The sequence below is a fragment of the Gymnodraco acuticeps genome, unplaced genomic scaffold (genome assembly GCF_902827175.1).
Source record: "Gymnodraco acuticeps unplaced genomic scaffold, fGymAcu1.1, whole genome shotgun sequence".
Lineage (NCBI taxonomy): Eukaryota > Metazoa > Chordata > Actinopteri > Perciformes > Bathydraconidae > Gymnodraco > Gymnodraco acuticeps.
Window position 1 is genome coordinate 5105750 of NW_022991180.1, and position 24669 is coordinate 5130418.

The window sequence follows — 24669 nt, forward strand, 5'->3', positions numbered from 1 at the left end:
TATAATGCATCAAAAGATACAAAAACAAAAAGTCAACTTGACTTTTTCCTGCAGAAAACATGGGATTCATTAAGAAAGAAGAAGATATACAAACTGGAACACAGTGTGTGTCCAGTTCACAGCGGAGTTCATTCATATCCCACAACGCCCTGCCATCCCACACAGCTTGCATGGACCAACAAACTGAATTAGTTGGGATCGGATAACGCCAATAATATACTTGTTTGCATACTTCAGGACTTATTTTATACATAAGTCTGTACATTCACATTTTTGATGACCTGTTTAAAAAAGGATTAATCCTCGGTGGCCCGAGCCTGACCACATTTAACTTCATTAAATACTTATTATCGCTTTAATGTGCCTTATCACGCCATTACCAAGCTCTAAAACAAATCTGATAAGCCACAGGCCAGTAATCACTTTAAAGAGGCCAGCATGTCTCATTATAAATGGATGACATGAGTGGGTGGTGTGTGCTTCATGAAAAATCCCTAAATATGTTTCTTTATGTTGACTTGCAAAGGTGGACTGCTACTTCCCTATAACACCAACACAATACAATGAAGTTTTGTTGAAAAGAGGACCAATTCAAAATGCTCTAATACAGGATGTGTTTGCCGTAAAGATAGGATTTGTGGTAATTCCCAGCAAAAGCTCACATGCTGTACTTTGGAGGCATGTTTGGTAGAGTCAGCTTAGGGCAGCGTGGCTTTGATACTACGACACATACTGTAGTAAAGCTGCAGGTTTTACACGATGAAATCGGCTTCTAATCAACTCCTTGGCAAGAGGACATCGTTTATGAGGCCATCAATGTTTACTGTGCGTTTGAAAAGAGTTTCCTTCAACCTTGCTGGTTACCTTTCAGCTCCTTGGTGTGGGATGTGCATCCTAAACAGCTGAACATGACCCTGCTGGTGATCAAGTGCCCTTGCTTCTCAAATATCTTCTGCTTTTTCACTGACCCAGTATATGAAATGTAATGTTGTTGGACGGTCTACAAACCTTTAATAAACAGGCCTTGGTTTTACTTTCTCCTGGGCATATGTGTATTTAAAACAAGATTTGACATTTGCGTTGAGAGAAGATGGAGAATGTCATGCTCACCCAAGTGTTGCTTGTGTTCTGCCACTAAATCCCCAAAATGGAGGAAAGCGAGGATGCCATTTCTCTCTGAATAGCATAATACTTCTGTGTGATTGCACCTGCCTTCTTAGCAACAATTACCCAGCTGCATGCCTGGTTTTGTCTAGAGAAACATGCAGCCAATCAAATGCAATTTAGATAGAGTGGCAGTGAGTATTGTTATGAAAATCCCCAAAGCATTCTCCAAATCCTGTTTTAAAATGGTCCTTAAGTATTTGTTCTAAAGACAGGAGGCGATATGTATTCTGAGACAAGGTTGCAGAGATGCGAAGGATGTGAGAAAATAGTCATGTGGTGATGATGATGGTCTCAACCTCAAACTGTCAATGCATTGAACAACTGCAATTGTTGAATATGTTGCATCATGTTTTATAATATGTGTTGTAAAATGTACTGTTCTAACTTCATATTTATATAACAAAAATGATATATCAATCTACTATAATTGCTTGAGTCAATAACCATTGATTCAATGCTCCTAAGTGTGTGTTGCGAGTCATTAGACACAGTCTAACAACTCATTAACGATTCACTAATAGCCGCCCAGGTTAATTGTGATGAATGAGGGTCTCTTTAATAGCGCCTCTGGGAGAAAGACAACTCTGTTGTTTGTCTGAGAAAATAATCTCCCATCTCTTTTATTTAGCATCTTACAAACTGCTCTGAAGGATTAATTGAATTTCTCTGAAAAATAGTTTACAGCTTCAATTATTGATTGTTTTTAAACGCCTGATGAATGGCTTCCAACGCATTGCTTCAGAGCCTAGTATGTTAACTACACTAAGTGTTTACACTTAATTACCAGTATGACTAAGCCTATTATTAAGCTGTTACTACTAAAGCCGTTCAAAAAGATATTACGGTTTCTTGTCCACCTTTTCAATCCCTGATAACTCAGATGAACATATGTCCCTGTTTCCTTTCTATCTCTTGACTTAAGTGGTTTTCTGACAAACAGCACATCTAACACAACAATCAATGAATGGCTTCCAGAGATATGACTAGCAAAACTCTGAGACCATACAGACCAGGAGAGAGCAGAAAAACTCATTACTGTGTACCATACAACATCCCTTTCCCTGATATGACATTCTGTCCAATCTGAAATACGGCAGATAGAACTGTTGTTCTTGTTGTTGAACCAAACATGTGTTTGGATGAGTGTTATTTAAAAAGAAGAACAAATCAGCCTTGCTCCAATGGCATAATAGATGGAGCCCAAACTGCATGCGTCACACGCTGTTTACACAAATCTGTGTTTTTAAAATCATTCCTTTCTGTGGCGTGCATAGAGTACAAGTTTCGGAGCAAATTTAAATAACCGAGCTTCATTTACATATGTGACTCCATGCCTCATGTAATAATTCACCACTACACAAAGCCCCTTGAGCAAGGAGCCATTTGAGAGAAATATGGCTCTTGCACTCTCTCTGCTTCCTTTGAAGAGTGCTAACTTCAGTGATTTATTTTAATTCCCTCTCCCCCCACCAGCCTAACCCTAAGCCTTCCTATAGCTGCGTCTTATGGTACAGTATGCCTAACTTGAAAAGGAGCACACAACTACAGAAGGAGAGAGAGATGAAGAAGAAGAAGAGAGGAGGAATTAAAGAGGTGTGGTTGACAAGTCTAATTCTATTTCCTCATACGGCTGGCGTTCCAAATTGATTTACATACAGCTCAATGTCCCTTCAGCTTAGACTTGGCTGAGGCGGGGGCAATGGAGTGTACAAGCCAGCGAAGTCAGAGTAAACCAGGGAGATGAGAGTGGGAGGAGAGGAGGGAGAAAAACAGAAAAATCCCCTGAACTGCAAAATATGAGAAGTGCCTTCTTTGGCTTTGAGAAGGATTACTCACGTACACGCCAACAACCACATAACTGTAGCTTGTGAAACACAGTAAGCCATAAAATCAATCTGTTTTGTTTCCCCAGATGTTCATTTGATCACTTTATCTATATTATAGTTTGGTAACCGGCTTCTCAGTATAGTTGTGTCCTTAATCAGTGTTGAACTAGGTTACTAGGTTATACCAATAGAAATATGTGATGATGGTAAACACAAAAAGTGATCATAATTCATCCTGTATGGAAACAATTCAATGTGATCCATATAATTGCTCTGGAGCCATGTTACGGTGAACCAAAAAAGTGGAGAAGTCACAGGGGCACCAAGTCATAAGGAATCATCCCTTTGGGAACAATGACTGTCCGAGCTAAAGTCTGTGCTAACCCATCAGGCAGATGTAGATGTATATATAAAAGGAACATGTACAAATGAAATCAGCTGGTGGCACTATGACCATACATTCTGCAGCTCCACAAACTGATCAGGAGCACCTATAGTACAATCTCATACAGTCCTTAATATTCTCTGCTCTCATGGGACATATAGTATCAGGCTGAGCATCACACACAAGGAGAGGAGCAATGCAGAAGGTGAACGACGTGCTGATAGATTTGGGGTTTTTAGTAGAGCTACATTTTCAGTAATAAATGCCCTTATTTGTCTCCATGACGTTGACTGGAAGGGATGAAACGTAGCCGTGGTGTGTTTTATGCATTTATAATGCTACATTACTTGTCAGCAACCAATCATACGACAACATAGAAGGCATTTTGGCCTTTGTGTGCAACGATTTATTTGACATGTAGTATACGTGTTTCAATTCTGGCATCTGCTCCAAGGTGTTCTTCATCACAGAGAGGAAATAAAGGATAACAGGCAACCTGCTTCAAAAGTGAAGCATTTTCATGTATTCATTTGATAATAAATGATTACAGTGGATCTAATGCATGCCAATGAGAGAGTAGATCATTGGGATTTGCAAAAGTAACTCGTAAATATGTAGATATACTTTTGAGTGTAAAAGTTGAGAGTGTAGTTTTGTGTCGCAGTAGGTGGAAGAAGTCCCTGGTTCATTTCCTGACCCAAGTTTTATGATAATACAAAAGTTGTGACACATTTCTTATAATAGATATGCTAACCTAATGGTGGCACAAAGGTGTGGTTCACCAAAGTCATAAGGTTACCTCCTCTGTCATGTCATGTTTATCTACACTGTATTTGTTAAGGTTCCTCGCTTTGATCGATAGTGGTGTTAGACACACCAACTGTGTTTGAGTTCTGCTGCTAGGGGGCCACGAAGTCAGAATAATGAGCAGAGATAATCCAATATAAACGCTCCAGCAGGCAGCGCACCAATATCAATCAGACAGGCTGATCGGCAGAGCCTATTTAAATATTGACTGGCCAAAGCAAAGATGGCCCCTAAATGAGTCAAGATCCATCTTTGCTTTGTTAATATTCACAGAGAGAGCAGCGTGGTAACTATAAAACATTCTGCTGTAAGTTCACAAAGGCCCAGATGACTTATCCCAAAATACAACTAATCCGACTGGAATACGAGACAGAAAAACAACAACAAATGTTGCTTACAGTACCAAGTTGTTTTTAGTTATTAAAGACACATAATAGCCCCGCAGATACATGTGTACCAATGACTCAACGTATGAGTTTACAGGCCAACAACTTACACGCAACTTTGTAGTTGACATTCGGTTCAGGTCCAAACGAAACATGCCTTTTTTGTTTGTTATTCCATCGCCAAGAGAGTACACTCATTCAAACAACATTCTCCGTCTGTGTCCCTCACCTCAGGCTTCACAGCTCAGTATGTGATGTGGAGCCCAGGGCGAGTGAAATCATCACATCAGTAAAACTGACGGCAGAGGGGGGGGGGGAAAGGCTCTCTGCACTAGAAAGCAGGAGTAAATGATGAATCATGGTATAGTGATACAGTCAGAGGAGGCTGTCTCTCTCTCGAAAACACTATCTGAAATTAACAAAAGCCCAGGCATTCATGTGAAAACACAAATGCCTGATGACAAATTCAGAAGACTTTTCTGCTTTAGCTCCATCACTGACCATATGATCTGCTTCATGACAGCTTGACCTGTTTTCTGTGAAGACTGTGGGTCCCATGAAAGATGATAAATGGGTAGTGACTGAAAGTAATAAGGAGAAATGATAGCAAGTGACAGTGAGGTTATAGGAGTTTTTCCTCGGGGGATAGGAGGCTTCTATGTGTGTGTTTGGGGTAAAACACAGCATCCCTCTAACAGGAGGACACTGAGGTACTGCGGGTCGCCATATTGGATAGCACCACTCTCCTGATCACTTTACTGCGCAAAGTGAGAGGTGACCATATAACTTCAAAAGATAAATGCCTTAAGGTCAATGTAATGTGTGTTTTTATGTCACTGTATGGGATTCTTTCATATTGTTTGAGCCCCTAACCATAGACAACTTTTGAATCGACAATAGTATTAAAAACTTACAGATAACTGCCGTTTTCTTTTCTTTTAGGGTGATGGTCACATTATCTTTTATGCTTTCAGATATCTGTTCTTTTTACCACACATTACATTTTAATGGCAGTGTTTTTTATTACCATAGTCCTATTCAAAATTCCCGAATTGATAACAGAAAAAGGGTAAAACTCCGGGCTGCAGGTGCAATACCCGGATTAAAAACGCTGTGTTGTCGAGCCACAAACCTAACTTCTAATGAAAGCACATGTTTGATGGCTGTGAGGCATTGCGATTTGTACTGACGCAGATTGCTAGGTATTATATGCAAGGAATCTGGGTGTGACCCTAGATAACAACCTGTCCTTCACTGTAAACATCGCTGCTACAACCCGTTGCTGCAGATACACGCTTTACAACATCAGGAAGATACGTCCCCAGCTGACACAGAAAGCGACGCAGGTTCTGGTCCAGGCTCTCGTCATCTCACGCCTAGACTACTGCAACTCCCTCCTGGCTGGTCTACCTGCATGTGCCATCCGACCTCTGCAGCTCATCCAGAATGCAGCGGCTCGTCTGGTCTTCAACCTTCCTAAATTTTCCCACACTACTCCGCTCCTACGCTCCCTTCACTGGCTTCCGGTAACTGCTAGAATCCACTTCAAGACACTGGTACTTGCTTACCATGCTGCGAATGGATCTGGCCCTTCCTACATCCAGGACATGGTTAAACCGTACACCCCAGCGCGTGCACTACGCTCTGCATCAGCCAAACGACTCGTTGCGCCCTCGCTGCGAGGGGGACCCAAGTTCCCATCGGCGAAAACACGTGGGTTTGCTGTCCTGGCTCCAAGATGGTGGAATGAGCTCCCCATTGACATCAGGACGGCAGAAAAAAAAAAAAACTCATCTCTTTCGACTCCACTTCGAGCGTTAGAACGATTAACGAAGCACTTTTATACTAATAAAGGACTGGCTTACCTAAAGCCAGTTGAGTAGCACTTGAAATGTTTGGCTCTATGAAACCTGATGTACTTATATGATTCTGTTTTCTTCAAGGTTGTGTCTTCCTGGTCGAATGTACTTATTGTAAGTCGCTTTGGATAAAAGCGTCAGCTAAATGCAATGTAATGTAATGTAATGTTATATCCCCTAGTTGTGAAGTAAACGGCTAACAGCAGTGAGGTACTGCCTGGCTGTTAAAGAATGAACTGTTTCATAGCTGCTGGCCTACACGTCCGGAATATATTATCCAATAAATTCCCGCACTAAACATATCTTTCCTTGTAACTGTACAAAGAGCATGATGTCATAATCCCCCTGCACCCTTTAAAGGAAACCGTTTTTGGGATAGGGAACATGCTCTCATCAACAGTACAGTCAGAGTGAACCCTGCACATGAATCCAGGCCAAACGTCTTCTCTCTGGGTTCGGTCAGCTGCGGTAAAACGGGCTCCACCTGCCCACTTCGTACAGACTGAGCCGCTGGCAGCTGAGTCCTCTCACATATTGCACCACTGAGGCTGTTTGTGGTAATGACTGCTCCAAGCTTTCACAGCTAAACATTAGAGTGTTATGAAATGTGAAAGTGTGGCTCAAGGAGTGTATGAATTCTTTATTACCCTAACAAAGCTGCACGGAATATTTCTGGGCACCCGGATGGCGATGGTACAAAACTCAAAATGCCTGGAGGCAGAAAGACTACAACAAACAAGTAGTGAACCGTAAACTCTTTATATGGGGAGCTGTTAGAAAAATATGAGCGCTGAACACAGGCTTGATCAATCTATTGTGGGAACGAAGCAAACGGTTGCAAGACGAAGAAATCTTGTACTGATTTCTCACTGAGGAAGAGTCCAAATCCAAACTCAACCTCCTCCTGCATTGGAAATATTTTCTTATACATGTTTTCAATTTATTTTGAGCAGTTCAACTGATAATAACTAATAAAAACATGTCATTTTATTCTACAATTGATGATGTTATGTCTGTTCCCTGCCTCCTCAGCACAAGCTTCCATATCATTTTTCTTTGGAGAAGATAAGTGTTTTAGTCCTCTGTAACTTATGTCTACAACATAATTGATCATCTACATTTAAGGGGGTCATCCGCTACAAAAAGCATTAGCAAGGACGTATTTATTGTGTACAGCATACAGACCTCAATGAATAGCCAGTTTTTCATTAAAAAAATATGACATTTTTGCTAGCTTACAGAACCAGTACATCCTGAAATACTGAGTTTATTACAGTAAGTATAAGAAAGTATAAAAAATGCATCAGTGTTTTGATTGAGGTCATTTCAAAAGGGTCTGAAGCTAATAGGAAAACGTAGCACATCATGCCTAAATAAATTAAATGAATTTATAAATTAACTTAAACACTGAAAAATGTAAAACAGTAAATTGAATCTTTTGCAGAAGATGCCCATAGGTTAATAATCTGCATGCCTGCCAAACACAATACAAAAAGCCATTTAGCGTTTGTAATATCTCGTGCATACTGAAGCTGATATATGGATATCAAGTGTGAGCAGTAGCATCACATCTTCATTCAAAGTTTAAAAGAAAGACATATTCTAAACAACCCCTGGAAATAATGTCTGTATGCTCACCCAGTGCTGAGATGAACTGTTTCTTGCTTTTGCTTCTTCAATATTCCCATCCAGAACAAGCTACACAGCGTAACTAATGAGTGACTAGGGATCTCCAAGGGACGTGGCCTATTATTATTCATTGAAAAGAGTAAACAAATGCATAAATGTTAATGTCAGAGGTTTGATATCTGTCCAATTAATCTATGGTGGCTCCCCTGGGCCGCCTCATTGTTAAACCATACTATTTTTTGTCTGCAGGGGAAGTATGCAATTACGAGCTGAGCAGAAAGAAAGAAATTCAGGATATTTTAGTCTTTCATTTATTTTCCCTTTCCTATTATTGTTTGTCTTACTCCTGCAAAAAAACATGAAATAACTGTCGCATATGAATATCAATCATCTTCTAATCACACCAATGCCGCTCTTTTGAAATCCTAAAAGTTGACAACTTTCAACTTCAAGCTGCATGGAGCCCTTTTGCTGCACAAGACAACTGCTTTAATACAGCATGCCGCCGCTCCACTGGCTGCACACATCCCAGAACATCAGCTCTGAAGTCCCACACCGCACAAGGAATTCTTCCCCACCTCTTATAAAATGTCTCACCTCATTAAACCCACTCTTCACACTCATGGATTCTGCGTGGATTCTCCAATAAGATAATAGCATGCAATCTGTCATTCTCCACTCCATTACCTTGCAAACATGGTGTGGGATGAAACTTCCACTTGGCACTGATGTATCATTTTAACATGAGGTTCAGGGTGAGCAGTCAGTCACTGGTGCTGATGCGGTGTAACGCGAGTCATCATGGCTGCTGGGTATTGAGCGGGAGATGTCAATTATTGGATGGGCTATGGCTGGTAAAACAGCAAAGTGATTTTTAGTTAATCAGAGCCCATACTCTAGGTGTATTGCTTTAAGTGAGTCTACATCTCTCTGATGGCTATGGCCAGAGTAAGCTGTTGTGTCCAATAACAAAATGATTACTTTACTACCGACACCTGACTGATATCTCGACAGGAACACTAAAATGGTACTAGAAGTAATGGATTATACCCAAGGTAATACTGCTTTTCGCTGTAAGGTACCTTTCTAGTTGATTAACTGTGCAACACCAGTGAGGAGTCTTGAATACAATACTGCACAACATTTGTTTACGATCTGAACTCAGCATAGAAAAGTCATAAAGCCAGTGATGATAACAATGTTACACATTGATAAAACAAAGAGTAGGAAAAGGCAAGAAACACTAGAAGTCTGACACAAGACAAATGATAAGAATAAAAGTCTGTTTTAAATATCAACGTTTACAGAACTTACTGTACTTGACCTGGGGGGTATACTACGAAGCAGGATTTTCGCTTAGCCGGCTAAATTCAGGGAAAACTCCGGCTTTCCGGTCCTACGAAGCTGGTTCTATTTTTAGCAGGCTAGATCTCCATGGTAACTTATGCTTAGTGGCTAACCTGGTCGGGACCAGGTTAGGTTGCAGGCTAAGAGCTCAACTCAGTGAAAGCACTGCCTGCTGACCAATCAGAGCTCAGTATGCGGAGTTTAAAGCGATCAAGTCATATTACAGGAGAAAGGAAATACAGAAAAGCTGCCGTTGCAGGAAAGACAGCCGGCAAAAATCACCGACTGTGTGAACGTGAACATTAATAGAATATCACCTCCCATCTTCAGAGCAATCTGACTATTATAACATTAGCGTTAAGAAAGCTTACTTAAATATCTGCCACAACATAAGTAACCGGATCAGAGTAACATTAAGTAGGCCTACAGTCCGCGGCATATCACTTTATAATGTATCATATATTTTCTTATCTGAGTCAGCTGAGCCGTATCTGGCCGTGCAACACTCACAGTGTCACATACTGTGTGCAGAAGTATTATTTTAAGCAACACATTAAGTTGACGAAACACTCGAGACAAATGTAATTAAAGTCAAATCGTGTTTTAGACGGGGCAGTGATATCATAAACCTGTTAATGTACGCATTCAAACACTTTTTCTTTTGCCAGCTGTATTCACCTTGCAGGTGCAGACTATGTGGCTTTTATCCTGGATAAAGGGTTTAAGTCATGGATGTTTAAAGTTTAACTTCTTCATTTTTGACTATAGTATTAAAGTTAACTTTTCATTCAGGAAGTATGACGCTGCGCTGTCAGTACGCTTCTCCATGTTTGTGATTGGTCGAATGCTCCAAATACCACCCCTTTCATGTGAACGCGCACCTAACTAGAGAGGAAACGGCTGGCTTGAGCGATCCACTTGATAACCAGCGTCGTAGTACAGTTTAGCGAGAGCGCATATGTTTTGGATTAGGCCAACCGGCTAACTCAAACATATCCAGGTTAGGTTGAACCAGCTTCGTAGTATAGGCCCCTGGTTGTGTATTGATACACTTTACCAGTGCATTTATGGGTTATTACATTCCAGCAGTGATTAACTTCAGTTTTACACCCATATTTAGATGTTTGTTTACAGCTCATCTTATTATCATTGTCAGACTTATGATCTATGCAATTGCTTTGGTGAGTAAATTATTATTAAAACTGAGAAGATGAGCAAAAAATTACATACAAGCACATTCCCCAACTATACATATTAACCATACATGTTTTCTTATAGATTTCCCGTTTCTGTTCCAAGAAACCTTGTTCATACTTTGAATACAAATGTAAATCTGATTCTCTGCAGATTCAGAACAAAATCAGAAACAGCATGTCTTCGTATTTGTGTCTGAAGAACATTCCTGATGGCTTCCGTCTCTACACAGCTCTGGATTGATTGGGCCACTGACCCTTTGTTGTCAAGTTGAACCCAGCACGGCAAAAACTTCCCCTCCATCAGTGATGTCATATGATGCACTTCCTCTTTACCTTGTTTTCCAAGGCACATCTGGATTTATTGTTAGCACACATTTCCTCTCATGTGTATTCAGCTACCGTGTGTGTGCTGTATGTAAACACCCCTAGCCATCTGAACTGATGAATGCAAGCCGTGCATTGTAGTGATAAAGCTGTTTGTCACATAGGGCTGAAACCTACATTATGTGAACTTTGAGGGCTCCAAAAGGCTGTTGTACACTGAGTATCTTATACACACACAGCAGCGATATGTGTTAGTTATGTTTAGTTGAGTCACAAAGGCTATGGCGGTTTAAGCGAGGCAGAATGTAATACGAAATAATCTGCTCCATACATGATAACGCCAATCTGAAATGCTCCAGACCAGTGGATTTAGCTCTGCAGCATCAGCAATCTCAATCATTCCTTTAATCTGTATCTTAAATCACCTGAATGGGCTGATAGCATGGTGTGCGATATTGCTGGCATTAAACATATCAGATAAACACCACTGAGCGTGCAAAACTGCTGCTAAGCTGTGCTGTCTAGGGCAGTGTTTATTTCTCATGGGTCCACTACAAATGATCCACTCTTTGCACCATGCTGAGATATAACGTAGATGAGGTTGTGAATTAAACACAAAGCTATTTCTACTTTGAAATTTCACATTAAAGCTTTAATGGTTGATGTTGTGTGTGATGAGGGATTTCGATCATACTATTGGCAGATTCACTGGCCTGGAATGGCTGTATCCTGTCAGACTCATCTATGGATTACAGTTCACACATTTTATTATCTTGAACAATCTATTTATGTACAGGGAGGTAATGGAATCACTCATCTAACATACTCTGCGGGTTTTCTCACAGCAGTGTTTCCTGCTGATGCAGATAAATGATGCTGAGGATAAATATGAATATTATGCACCATGAACATCTGTAGCCCCACTCCACCATATCAAAAACTCCAAAGCTGATACCATTTTCTGCTTACCTACACCAAGGCAATCATTCACTCCAATGACACCATACTACAGTATATCACACTGTCTATTTTGAATACAAAAAGAGCAGCAGCCTAGTTAGTGAACAACGCGGCAAATGCCTCACATCTATGTTGTTGTGTGAAGGCTTTCAGTCTGTGTTAAGTGCCTCACAGTTGTGCTAGCTGGCACCTTTGACATGTGACCCACTCTTGGTACAGCATATGTGAGGTTAAAAGCAGTTACATTTAAAGATGTTCCACTCAGTGTGCTTTTGTATAACTGAGAATTACTGAGTGACTACACCCACACCACCCTCTCCACTGCTGCAGGCCCCTAAACATAGGTCTGGATTAATTGTACAAATATATGATGCTATACCTTGGCATACTGCATTAGTGCAATAATATATTTAACGCTTTCATTAAACGCAAAAGAATAACAGAAAAAACCCAAACATCTTATTGCGTAATTGTTATAAATATTGGAGAATACTTGAGTTTATCTGGTGTACTCTAACTACAATTTTCCGTAGTTGCCTTAAACGTATTTGAATACAAAAGTTTACCTTAGCTTTTATTTACGGCCAAATCAAATTAAAGGGGCTTATTGAGGTTTTCCCTTTCCTGTAGTGTGTTATGTAGGTTTTAGTGCATGTAAATGGTCTGGGAGTTTCTCTGCCACATCCCCCCCCCCCCCCCTCCCCTTGCCTGAAACACCTCCATTGGACTCCTTTGTTTACTTCTGTAACATAGTGACATCACTATGTAACACACAGCGACATCACTATGTAACACACAGCTTCTATTGGCTAGCGCTCCAACACATTGTGCATGACAGGCTAAGGGGGACATCCGTAAGCGGTTGACGAATCACAACAGAGACGGCCAGCTAACCAATCAGAGCAGACTGGGCTCTGGTTTCTGACAGAGGGTGAAAAGAGGTGCTGCAGCACAGGCAGTATGAGACACAGAGCACTTTTTCAACATTACATCACAGTAGAGGCGGAAAACACAAATATGAACCTATAAATAAGCGTAATGGGCTTTTAAACATCAATCTGGTCAAGAAAAAAGGCTATCATATCAAATATCTTATACTCAGAGATCTCCACTTGTGAAAAAATCAATCTGACTTTAAAGAAACGATGGAGGCAATAAGTGAACCCCAGATTAAGAGAAAAAACGTACTTTGAGGGACTTTGAGCTAGCTTGGCTCTGATACTTGGCTCTGATCCCACTGGTCAAAAAACTACCACTCTAATCTTTTCCCCAAGCAACGCCTAAGACGGCTCTCTCTTTCTCTTTTTTTTCCTTATATTGTCCTTCAGGACTGGGCAACTTTCCCCAAGGACGCTCTGCAGTATCCACAAACTCTTTAGCTAACTAATTAAAGATGGCAGGAGGCGAAATGCGATTAGTGTGTGCTCTAAGCTTAACAAGAGCTACAACTACAAAGTCACAAGGGGAAAAAGTGGTCAAAATCTAAATCGGATCAATACTTAAACAGAAAGGAATGTGTGAAAACTGTCTAATAGTCGTGATCCTCATCTCTCAAGACAAGATGTGTCTTTTTCACAAGTGAAACTATCTGTCAATGTATTTTATTCTCAATCCCACATTGCCAAAAAAAAGCCAGAAGGATTTAAAGAACTCTAAGCCATTGCAATTAACCTGTATGAAGGTCTTATATGACGTCGGTGGGTTTGCTATTTTGGGTACCAGAATACCAATTAAATATTATTCAGGTCGATAAGAGTAAAGGTCACTAATAGGCGGGCTGCAGACCGAAAAATTGATTCGTATTATTACAGCTTTTCTATTTAAACCAGTGCAGCTTTTCCAGCTTTAACAGCACCAACGACCCACAGACCTGCTGCATGCATTGTAAATCATCTCAGGTGCTGCTATTCAGCCAATGAAATCAGTGCGTTCAGATAATCATTGCTACTCGAGACTGAGACACACACTGGATACATTTTACAAGAGAATTTTCCACAGGGCGTGCATGTGTGAAGTGATTACCTTTAAATGTGTTCGTAGGCAGATTTTTTCATCTGTGGACGATTCAAGCTAGCTTTTTCCCTTCGTTTTTAGTCTTTATGCTAAGCTAAGCTAACCAACAGCTGGTTGTTGCCTTGTATTTTAAAACCACACGAGTCAATATGTTCCCCTCTCAATCTGGAAATCATAGAATAAAAAGGCATACAAAATGAAGCAAAGTTTAGGTAAACAGCTAATGATAACCTGTTTGTAGGTGACTGGTGTTTAACCTTGTGAAAGTGATGGTGACAGGTTGAACAAAATGCATTGGCATCCAAAGTAATGTCACACAGAGCTTTGGCACCAAACTATGAGTAGTACACGTGTTGGCACCAAACAGCAGCCTGAGGTCCACCGTCCCCACTGGTGCCTGGTCTCAGGTTGCACGGTGACAGAAGAGATGCTCAGAGGAAACTCAAGCATGCATGTGGAGAGCGTGGGAGGAAGGGATAGGAAGCGACAACAAGAGATAATAGAGGGGGGTAGAAAACCTGGTTATAGATACTGAGCCATGTCACAGGAAAAGAGAATCACAACAACTTGAACACAGGTATGCGGGAACAATGGAAGTGGAAGTGATGGAAGAGTTGGAGGAAGAGGCAGAAGGAGAAGTAGGACTAGACCATCAAAGTGAAGTCTGCTGCTGCTAAACATTCAGAATTGGACGATATAAGGGGGTTCTTTTTAATGATCTAGTGTTTTGGCTAGGATAATGGTTTTCAGCTGTCCATGATAACATTACAATTAGGGATGCTCCGATCGCCAATTTCGGGGCCGATCGCCGGAATCAGTATCGGCCGATACCGATCGCCGATCCGATCGAGTGGGCGGGGCCTAAATGGAAGATTTAAACATCACTTTAGATCTTCCATTTAAAGTGATGTTTAAAACTCAGTTAATGGGGCTCATTCACTGGAGCTTCCACAAACAACAATCAACTTAATTATTACATTCAAATGATGTACATTATTCAAGTTTACATTCACTTTGGATAATAACACGGGAGAAATTAGCGGAAGCGCTCTCTTTTCCTCTCTCCCTCTCCCCCTCCTGACAGCCTGTCAGTATCTCATGCAGCTCACTGATCCAGTAATGAGTGACCCGACAATGAAGAATACATATATTTATAATAACTAGTTTAGCTTGTTCCAGAGGTAGATAAAATAGCTAAGTGTGTTAGGTCTAACTCTTACGGTACGTCCACACAGCAGCTTTTCAAAAATCTTGAAAATCTTGGAGCTGGGCGTGTCTGAAAGCTTGGGGATTTTTTGCGAGCAACGCGACCAACAACCAATCACATGAATCTCCCGCCCCCGACATACAAAGCAAAAAACCCCGGGGATTTTATGCGAGCAATATATATATATATAAACTCCCCAAACAGGCGAAAACTTACCAGTTTCACCCACTGTCTCTGCCACCTCCCTCCATGCCTGGTTCCTCCGGTTTGTATCCCGTTAATAGTTCTGGTCGTAAAGAACCGGGTGATTTGCTACCGTAATTTCTCGTTTGGAATATGAGGAACTGCGGTCTGGTTCTCCCTGTGTGTGTTTCGCTGCGCTTACCGGTCTGGCGGGCGGAGCTGCAGGATTTCTGCTTCACAAACACGTTGCATACCGCTATTTTACTGTCTTTTTCGGACACCTTAAAATAATGCCAGACCGGTGAAGCCATTTTGGCGAGCTTGTTTTGCCGCACACAGAGAAAAGTGTCATGTATTTTACGTCATGCGATCGGCTCTCGCGATCGGCATGTTTAGAGAGCACCGATCGATCGGTAGAGAGTGAGTATCGGCCGATCTCGATCGGTGACCGATCGATCGGAGCATCCCTAATTACAACATTTAATTATGTTAAGCCTTTCATTTTTCTTTAGACTTCTTTATGCTTTATCCATTGTTTCGCACACAGAGTTTACTTGGGCAGGCTGCCGAGGAATATTAACAGATCTAAAGGTGGGTTTATTTGGCGATATGGAGATAAGGACGCAATCTGCTATCAAAATCCCTGACATGCTGTTGCCAAAGGCTCCTAGTGACACATCATGAACCAGAGATGTTCACAAGTCTTTTTTTGCAAGTCTAAGTCAAGTCTCAAGTCTTTGGTCACGAGTCCAAGTCAAGTCTCAAGTCTTTGTGGGGTGAGACTTGATCAAGTCTCAAGTCTTTGGTCACGAGTCCAAGTCAAGTCTCAAGTCTCTAAAAAATAAAAGTCTCATGTCTCTTCTAGTTGTAATAAGCCTTCTATTGTCTGCTGCTATCCAGTCTGTTAAGAATACTGCACAGCTATAGCTAAGAAATTCAAAGCATTTACTGTATTATTATCACTCATATCTATTAGCATACAGTATCAGTACTGATTAGTTTTGTTATATGATCACTTTAAACAGGCTATTGCAATGCAATATGAGGAAAAACATCACACTTTAGCTAAATGCAAACAACTTATAAGCAAAACACTTCAGAATCAGAAATCAGTATCACAAATACTTTATTAATCCCCCGCAGGGAAACTGTGTTAAAAGTACTTAAAAGTAAACATTTGTTCTGTGCCATTTGTAACTAAAAAACTATTGCTGCAATATTATCTGAAATATACTGAACTGGTGATATTAAAACATGACCTGTTCCAAAAGAGATATCTACCATTAACACCATTTACCAGCCAAATGCTGGTAAATCATGCAAGTGGCTGGTTCTGTATGTTGCACGCACCAGCCAAAAATAACAATGGCAATCTATTGAGAGGCTGGTAACATTTCAACATTCACTAGGCTAGCCATTTGGCCAGTGGACAAAAATGTAAAAATGTGACCTCTGCAACCGTATTGTTTAATTACACTGGGTCTCTAATTACATCTTTTAAGTCTACTATAAATAAACATATTCCTCTATCCTCTCACTCAAACCCAGTGTAATGGTAACCTGATAAACCTGTAACATTAACGTCACGTGGTCAATAATAAACCTGTAACCTGCCTATAAACCGACAGATGTATTTATGTATGTAACTATGTATTTTTCTACGTTTAACGTTAGCCAGTAGATGGCGGCAGCGGAACGTAATGATTAACGTTACCGACCTTTTTTATGTCATGTCAAGAGTTGGATGTCAACGCCACTCAACGCAAACAAGTGTGACAAGCAAACATTCACTCATCTTTTCAAATATTCAGTTACAAAGCTAGTAGCAAGCTAAGTTAACATTACATATGGCTGATGCTGAGCTAAACATGTTTGCTAACCGTCCATAAGTGCTTTGACAAAAAATCCATAAAAAAACGTCATCTGTGGAAGCCGTAATACTGTAAAAAGCACGACCAGTTATTTTAGCCTGCCCGGCTATAATAACTGGATGGCCTACCTGCCTGTCAGCCTTCCATCGGGGCACAAACTTACCTCGTGCCCTCATTGGTCATGTGCGCGTTCGTGTGTGTTGGAGGAGGGGCTCTGTAAGGAAGTGGCAGATTTTCTCCGGTTGTGTATTTTCAAATTCTAGCAATCTCGAGCCGGTTTCTCAAACGTACCTACCCCACCTTTAATACGCCAAAAATAGAAAACACAATGATTGTTCACGAGTCCCAAAACACGAGTCCAAGTCGAGTCCGAAGTCTTTTGAGCAGGAGTCCAAGTCAAGTCTGAAGTCTCTGTGTGTGCGACTTAAGTGCGACTCGAGTCCGAGTCACAAACTCGAGTCCCCATCTCTATCATGAACACACGAGACTCTTAACCATGCAGAGCTCGCAGCGATTTCTTTGAAAAATAATCTCGATAGCCAGCGTCATGTTTAGACATACGATGGCTGAGACAAGTGGTGTAAAATAACAGGACCATTTTATTTCATTGAAGGTGCACACAGCATTTGATTTGCTCAGCCCTTATTTGCCTATTGCATTTTTTGCTTATCTAATCCATAGATATCCAAATATGCATAACTACTTTAGTATTTTTGGGACGTAAATTATGATTATGGATTTTTCTTAAAGCAATATCGTCCATAGGGGAATTTCAACACTAATCTATCTCTTTCCTGACCTTATGCAGTTGATTAGGTCAGCACAGCCCACAAGGCTGCATGAAAAGTCAATATTAATGACTACATACATGCAAAAAAGAGTATTTTACAACCTCAATTAGCATCAGAGTTGACAAACAAGCTGGCAGGCAATTATGTTCCACATACGAAGGGCAGCTGAAAGACAGAGCCACAGTTCAATGCCTCATATTCTTGACAGACCCACTCAAGGAAACCTAGGATCTCTCTTTGTTTGGTCTGCGCTACTGTCATTGAACAGCCTGGGTGATATTACATCTCCTCTGTGGTACCACACAATGACACAGATCAAGGCATTGTCAGTCGTGTTATTGGAATTGAGGACATTTTGTTTACGCATTAAAAAAAAAAATACTCTGAGGATGTTGCTATGGGGATTTTTTCTTTGTCAAAAACATAATGATGTTGTTTAGATGTGGCCATGTGTTTCAAAAGGGCTCTTTCCGCTTTTCTTTTCCTGCCACAGAAGAATGAAAGGAAATGTTCTCACTGGCAAGCGCAGATTGTTCTGCACTCAGCTCAGAGGTTCAAGGAGAAAAGCTGGAGAAAATAGTAGAATAGTAATAGAATATAAATAAACTACTGTTAGCAATGTTAGGACATGGGAAGAATAACGAAATATAAGAATATAAAAAGAAATGTTTCTGTTCATACATTTATTTTCTAAATACTGAGAGAGTTGTAATGAACTATTCTCTGTAGAACCAATATGTTGGTTTGGTACTGACCAACATGTATCCATAGCACAGAGAACTGAAAATGGATGCCTAAAGCAGGCACTAAAGGTCAGATCAGTTTCATAATCTTGCTTTTCATTTTTTAGTATCGTTTAGATCATAATGTTGGCTGTTTTGTCATTACATTTGAGTATTTTTTGTATTCGTTAACAACAGAAAATATTACTTTTGAAAGAAGAAATAACATGTTTGAATTCAAGTTAAACAAATAACCCCCTGTTGCTTAACCAATAGAATCATTGGTTTTAATACTGCCTTTCTTGGTCTGGTATTGCCCGCAGCTTATTTGACCAATGTTATCTAATTGGAAATGATCCCATGATTGTCACTTGCGGCAATAATGGTTCCTTAAAAGTGACATCTTGGAAGGAAGACTTCTAGTATTGAACAATTTCACTGGGCTTCAGAAATCAGAAATTATGATATTAAATGTAGAAAACTGCAGTAACTGTGTCAAGCTGTGAATCTTTGATATGTCTTCCTCTCTCACACACACGAGCACCTTGGTCTCCCAGACAGTGCTATTAAAGTCTTTAATCAAGACTAATGTGGAATGTCCCATACGACCACCATTAATCATCTGAGGCTGGCCAACTGTGCCATTGATCAACGCTTTACATCAAAGCCGCTGCTGCTGGCACAAGTCTGCATGTCTGTCCAGCTCTGTGTGCAATGTAACATGCCAAGCCATATATATTCTATATGACCCGGTATCTACCATTGCTCTTATGTTTAAACATGTGAGAATCGGGAAAATGTTTTATCCTTTTTAACCCGGTTAAGTTATACAGATTTTATTTTAACTGCTAAATATGGGGTAATATGTAGTAAGATGTAACTGTTACAATTTAAGAAAGAACCCAAGAGGCCGATCTTACTCACTTCCTAATGTGCTGTTCGGGTACAGAGCTGACAAAATACAATCCATTACCCTGAACTAACAGGAACAGTTTGCACGATTTCTTTTTCACAACTGTGATACACTGCAGGCGATAACATGCAAAACAGACAAAAGGTTCTGTGAATTCCCAGTGGCAGTAAAGAGACAAAAGCAGTGGCCTGTCCCACACAGAAAGATCTAATCAAATCCAAGTTTAGGTGTTTTGTATGCTACCTATGGAAACACTCCCATTATACATACACACACACAAACAATTCACACACACACACAGTGAACCCCTACTGATTTCTCTCATCAGCAGATCTGTCCTTGTCTTGCTGCAGCCAAGTTTCCCTGGGACCGGGCCATGCGGCTAACAAACAGCAGTGTATTAATTGGATCTGGTAGCGTGTTTATATTGCTAAGGACTGAGATCATTTCACACTGGCCTTGGAACAGGTGTGCCAAATGAGCAAACTGCACAGGCTCAGCACATTCACGCAACAAAGGATGAGCCTTCACAGAAAACCTGACATAACTCAGCACAAAGAGGCACCACTTGCTATGAAATTTGCATTCAGATCTGTTCACTTCAACAAAACAATGGTTGTTCTGTTTCCCTTGAATCTGCACTTTTTTCCACCTCTAAACCTTCAATGTTTTCACCTCATTTCTCCTTAAATAGCATAGCAAGGGAACTAATATCTACACAGTATTACTTGTATGTACCTCACTTGAAACTTTATAGAAATACCATGCTTAGATTGCGTCTCAAGTACTGAAAATAGAACATTCATGATGTGTTTGACAAAACTGGCAACATGAAATTGGGACAATTCTTCAGGGAGATATCCACATTGAGAGCATACGTTAGTGAGTGAAGCCTGAAGGGTCCTTTTGGAAAATATATGTATATGCAAACCACACCTGCTGATAAGCCTTTTACTATATATTGTTCTATGGAGAAAACCTCACATTCAAACCCTAGGAGAAACCATATTCATTATTGTTGAGCAACTAAACTGTCAAGTATACTTCAGTGACATTTGATTGGTGAAACTAACTTTAATGTGCTAGGAATGCTCAATGTGCATGTTTTTAATATAGGATTATATTATATCTGAGCAGGACTCACTCGAGCCAGCTTAAAAGAATAAGAAATTCAAGTCATCGTTACATCATTTTCTTTATCCTGTTCTGTTCCCTCATCTTTCCCTCCGCCACACACTGAACGGTCATAGCTTCGACAAACAGGCGCACGTAGAGGTCGGAGACCACCTGTTCTGAGTCGGCTGAACTGGTGAGGCAATATCAGAGGACACATCTGGCCGAGAACAGGCCGGATGGGAATGGCAGCCTGCTCCCGGGCGCAGACTGCTGATGGATGACTCACAGCTGATGCTGAGGTCACTAAAGGTCAAATGGAGAATGGGGAATGAAAGGGTCAGTCAGGACATGGTTTTTCTAGGGAGTATGTAACTGCTGGACGGGGATAATATAGTTAGAGGGTTGGCAGGGTACCTTGAACTCTGGGTGGGGAGGAAGGGTGCTTGATGAGTTATTTGGCAACCTGCTCACATATAAGAAAGGTCTTTCTAATAGATGTTTTATATTTGCAGTATTCATAATGATATGGCGTTTTATTATGGGTGAAACACGTGTGAATCCATGAGAAATGTTACTTCTGAATTCCAACTTCAGTAGTTGTTTTTCATTTCCAGCCTCCATCTAAGGTTATGTATTTTGAAAAGGGGAAGCAGGCAGAAAATCTCAGAGGTCTGATTTGTGTTTGCTCTGAGCTACGTGTGATGGAGGTGTGACCAGTTATGGCCCAAGTCCATCAATCCAGGGTCAATATCTGTATCCCTAAGCAGCAGAGTGAAATATAATGCCTCTACTTCCTCTGAATAAGAAGCCTTGACAGAAACAGGACCGAAGACAGTAATGCCATCAATCTTGTTGGATTGTGAAAGTCCCTGGACAAGAAACCTGGCCTTTTATATTCTGGCTCTAAAGCAATCTTTCCCATCTATAGGAAACAATGTGTGTGAGAGAATGTTTGTGTATCTACATATTCATGAACTCCGAATGATCCCCACCCCTCGTTTCAAAGTTCACTGTGTTTTTCCGCAGCCTGGAAGGGACTGGAGTGATGAGAAGAGAAAGACAAGCCGGGAGAACAAGCATGTCCTCAGAGCGCTCCTCTTCTTCATCGGCTTTCATCTCTCGGCCCTTCAGAGAGACTGAACCATAAAAGAGTCCAATCACTAGGGGACATATTATTTTCTCCCTGCTGCTTGAATACACTACATCATAGCACAGACCTATACAACTTCTCCTCCTCTTGCATAAATAACTCCCGACAGCCGTAGCTGGAAGTGTGGCTTTATCTATTGGTTGTGTGTGTGATTAACATAATAAATAGATTGTTTCTTTTTTCCTGGTGGAGTGTGAATGGAGAATTTAAATAAAATGGAAAACTCACTCATTTTTCTGCAGCAACAGGATCAGCTGTTCACCTTCTGCATGAACCAGCAGCTGGAGTGACGCAGGATAGCTCTGAAACACAAAAAGATGAGAGGAGTGTTAAGGCGGTGCCCGGAGCTCACCCATCCTGCCTCTGTGAACCAGCGTCTGTGTGAAGCTTCACCTTCAGCGTGACACACAAGCCAGGATGTGGCAACGCACAATAGTGTAAGAGGAAACGGAAGAAAGCTTCTACATCCTTCACTTCCCAAGTCTGTGCATGAAACTAAAGTTTGACTAGACTCAACTAAACCAATGACCGTAGTTGTATTGCTACAGTATACTGCTCAAGTAAGTAAGTGCCATTTTTAGGCTTTTAAATTCCATTTTTGTTACTTTATATGGTCCTCATTTTTTCGTTGATATCCATTCAATTATGTAATTTGTTGGAGTAGCTTACACCTTTAAACATATGCCCGTGCTGGAATTAAATTGTATGTTAACTCTAACTAATTCATAACAGCCTCACTGGTCACCCTTTTAATGCTTAAGTGCGTCAACTGGCAAAAACAGGGTGCCTTTCATTATTGACAGGCTGCCATAAATGCAGTTTATCTCTCTGGAAGGTTAGCCCTAACTGCGATCCTTCATCAAAGAGCCCATTTTTGTCATGTAGTGATAGCAGATCACATTTGATTATTGCAAGACAGTAATGGAACAAGAAGAAATTAGATATCTCTCCTGTTAGATGAATATTTTAAGATGACTGGGCTTGAGCTCCAGCAAGGTGACAGAATCTACAGTGTCCAGCTGTTAGGTAGAAAACTCCTGGAGGTAGTTGCAGCATGAAGTCAGATCATTGTTGCAAATAACATGATGGGAAAAATGATCTGCTTGAGTGATGCGGAATAAAACTAGATATGGACAGCATTTCTTACCTAACCTCGAGCATGAGTCCAGTATTCATCAGGCACCTTAATATTGTTATGAGGTTTCTTGGCAGAAAAACTGTATTTCAGTGCGGAAGCAACTGCCATAACTACGCTCTGTGAGTATATCGATGGCACTGATTTATGGATGCAAGAACCCAGGAAATGAAGGAGATGCAGGAGATTGTGCTTACATTGCTAAATGTCAGTTTGAGATGCAATCTTATATCACAATGTAAAGTGGCAATATCCCAACAAACAACTCTAAGATGCTTTTCAGAAAAGAATGTTGTTATCAGAGTGAAGAAGTGCCCTTGCAGCCGGACAGAAACAGAGTGTGGACTCGGAACATTTTACGACGTGAACATAAAGAAAAGGAAGAAAAGAAAGCCCTGAACTTTTCAAAAAGGATTTATGTAGAGAGACAGAAATTGCCAGTCATGTGCAAAGAGAGGAGCAGACATAGATGTTTGTCTCATCTGTTGATATTTCGTGCGTACACTGTCCTGTTTCACAGTGACATTTCTTAGGTCTGCTGACTGATGCCTTCAGGCCGTACTTTGCCAGTCTCCGGTCTGCAGCTCTGTCTGAGAGTCAGTCGGTCTTTCTTTGCGTGGCAGCGGGTTTGTGAGTGTGGAAAGTCGATGTCACTGTAAGTAATAACTCTGCAATACTTTACGGCCACTTCATAACCTTCCACTGGCACAAGGAGCGGCTATATCAATCTGTTATATGGGGACGTTTAAGTCTTAGTGCAATCTCTGCTAGGACAATCACCATCTGCCCTGGAAGTCAGTTTAATTAAGGAAGGGTCAGCTTGTAGATGGCCTACTGTAAAAGCACGGGTCAACCAAAATGTTCAACAGTCAGCAGGGGGTTAGACAAATCTGATGCATTTGAAAATGGGTTGCATAACAAGCTCTACAAAGCTAAAAGCATGCCAATGTGACATGTGGGTGATAAACAATTCATGTAATTAACTTCAGTGCCCTCCTCAACAGACTGACTCTGAGAGAGGAGCAGAAGGCTGGAGAGAAAACAAATCTCTCAGATGGTGACTTGCCTGCACCAGGAACAAAATGTTTGATTGCTCAGGGAGTTCTCAACACCTACGCATTTCCTCCTATGGAAAAGTTTCCTTCAGTTGTGGTGGGGGATGCCGAATTTCAAACATTTCCAGCTGCAAAAGGTGGGACAGACCTTTGATTTCCCTGCCTAAAACACAAGTCTTGATTCCAGCAGGGGCTGATTTCACTATACACAGGCATGTTTTAAAATAGCATATATCTTATGGTGCAGGAAAGAAATGAAACATTCTACAAGGCTGCTTCACACCGTCTAATCGTTCTCACAGCGTCAGGATTGTGTACTGCTGACAGGTAAAGCTGTTGAAGAGATGACAAGTTCCAAGGAAAGATCACAGTATTTTCTTGCCTACTATGCGAACTCATGCTCAAACAAAGGAGAGGGAGCTAGCATAGAGGGAAAACACAACAGGGAACAAACAGGAAGGGGCATTTCACTGAAGGGAAATCAAGCAAGCGGGGAAAGAGGAACTACTGTAGGTAAAGGAGACACATACTGTGGTTGTGTCAAACAAAAAGCCAGACATCTGTACTTGGCTCAGCTCTTGGAAGCATCAGCTGTACTGCTGTGTGAGCAAGCTTCTTAGCATTACG

At 40.9% G+C, this 24669-nt stretch overlaps 1 protein-coding gene across 1 annotated transcript in view; it reads right to left on the reverse strand.

The window, feature by feature from the left end:
• The window catches only part of adam12 (ADAM metallopeptidase domain 12), a 91641-nt gene that overhangs the window by 44561 nt on the left and 22411 nt on the right, over window positions 1-24669 (reverse strand). The window contains exon 3 of the mRNA XM_034237681.1: window positions 22081-22154. Coding sequence (XP_034093572.1) covers window positions 22081-22154 — 74 coding nt within the window. The remainder of the gene's footprint in view (window positions 1-22080; window positions 22155-24669) is intronic.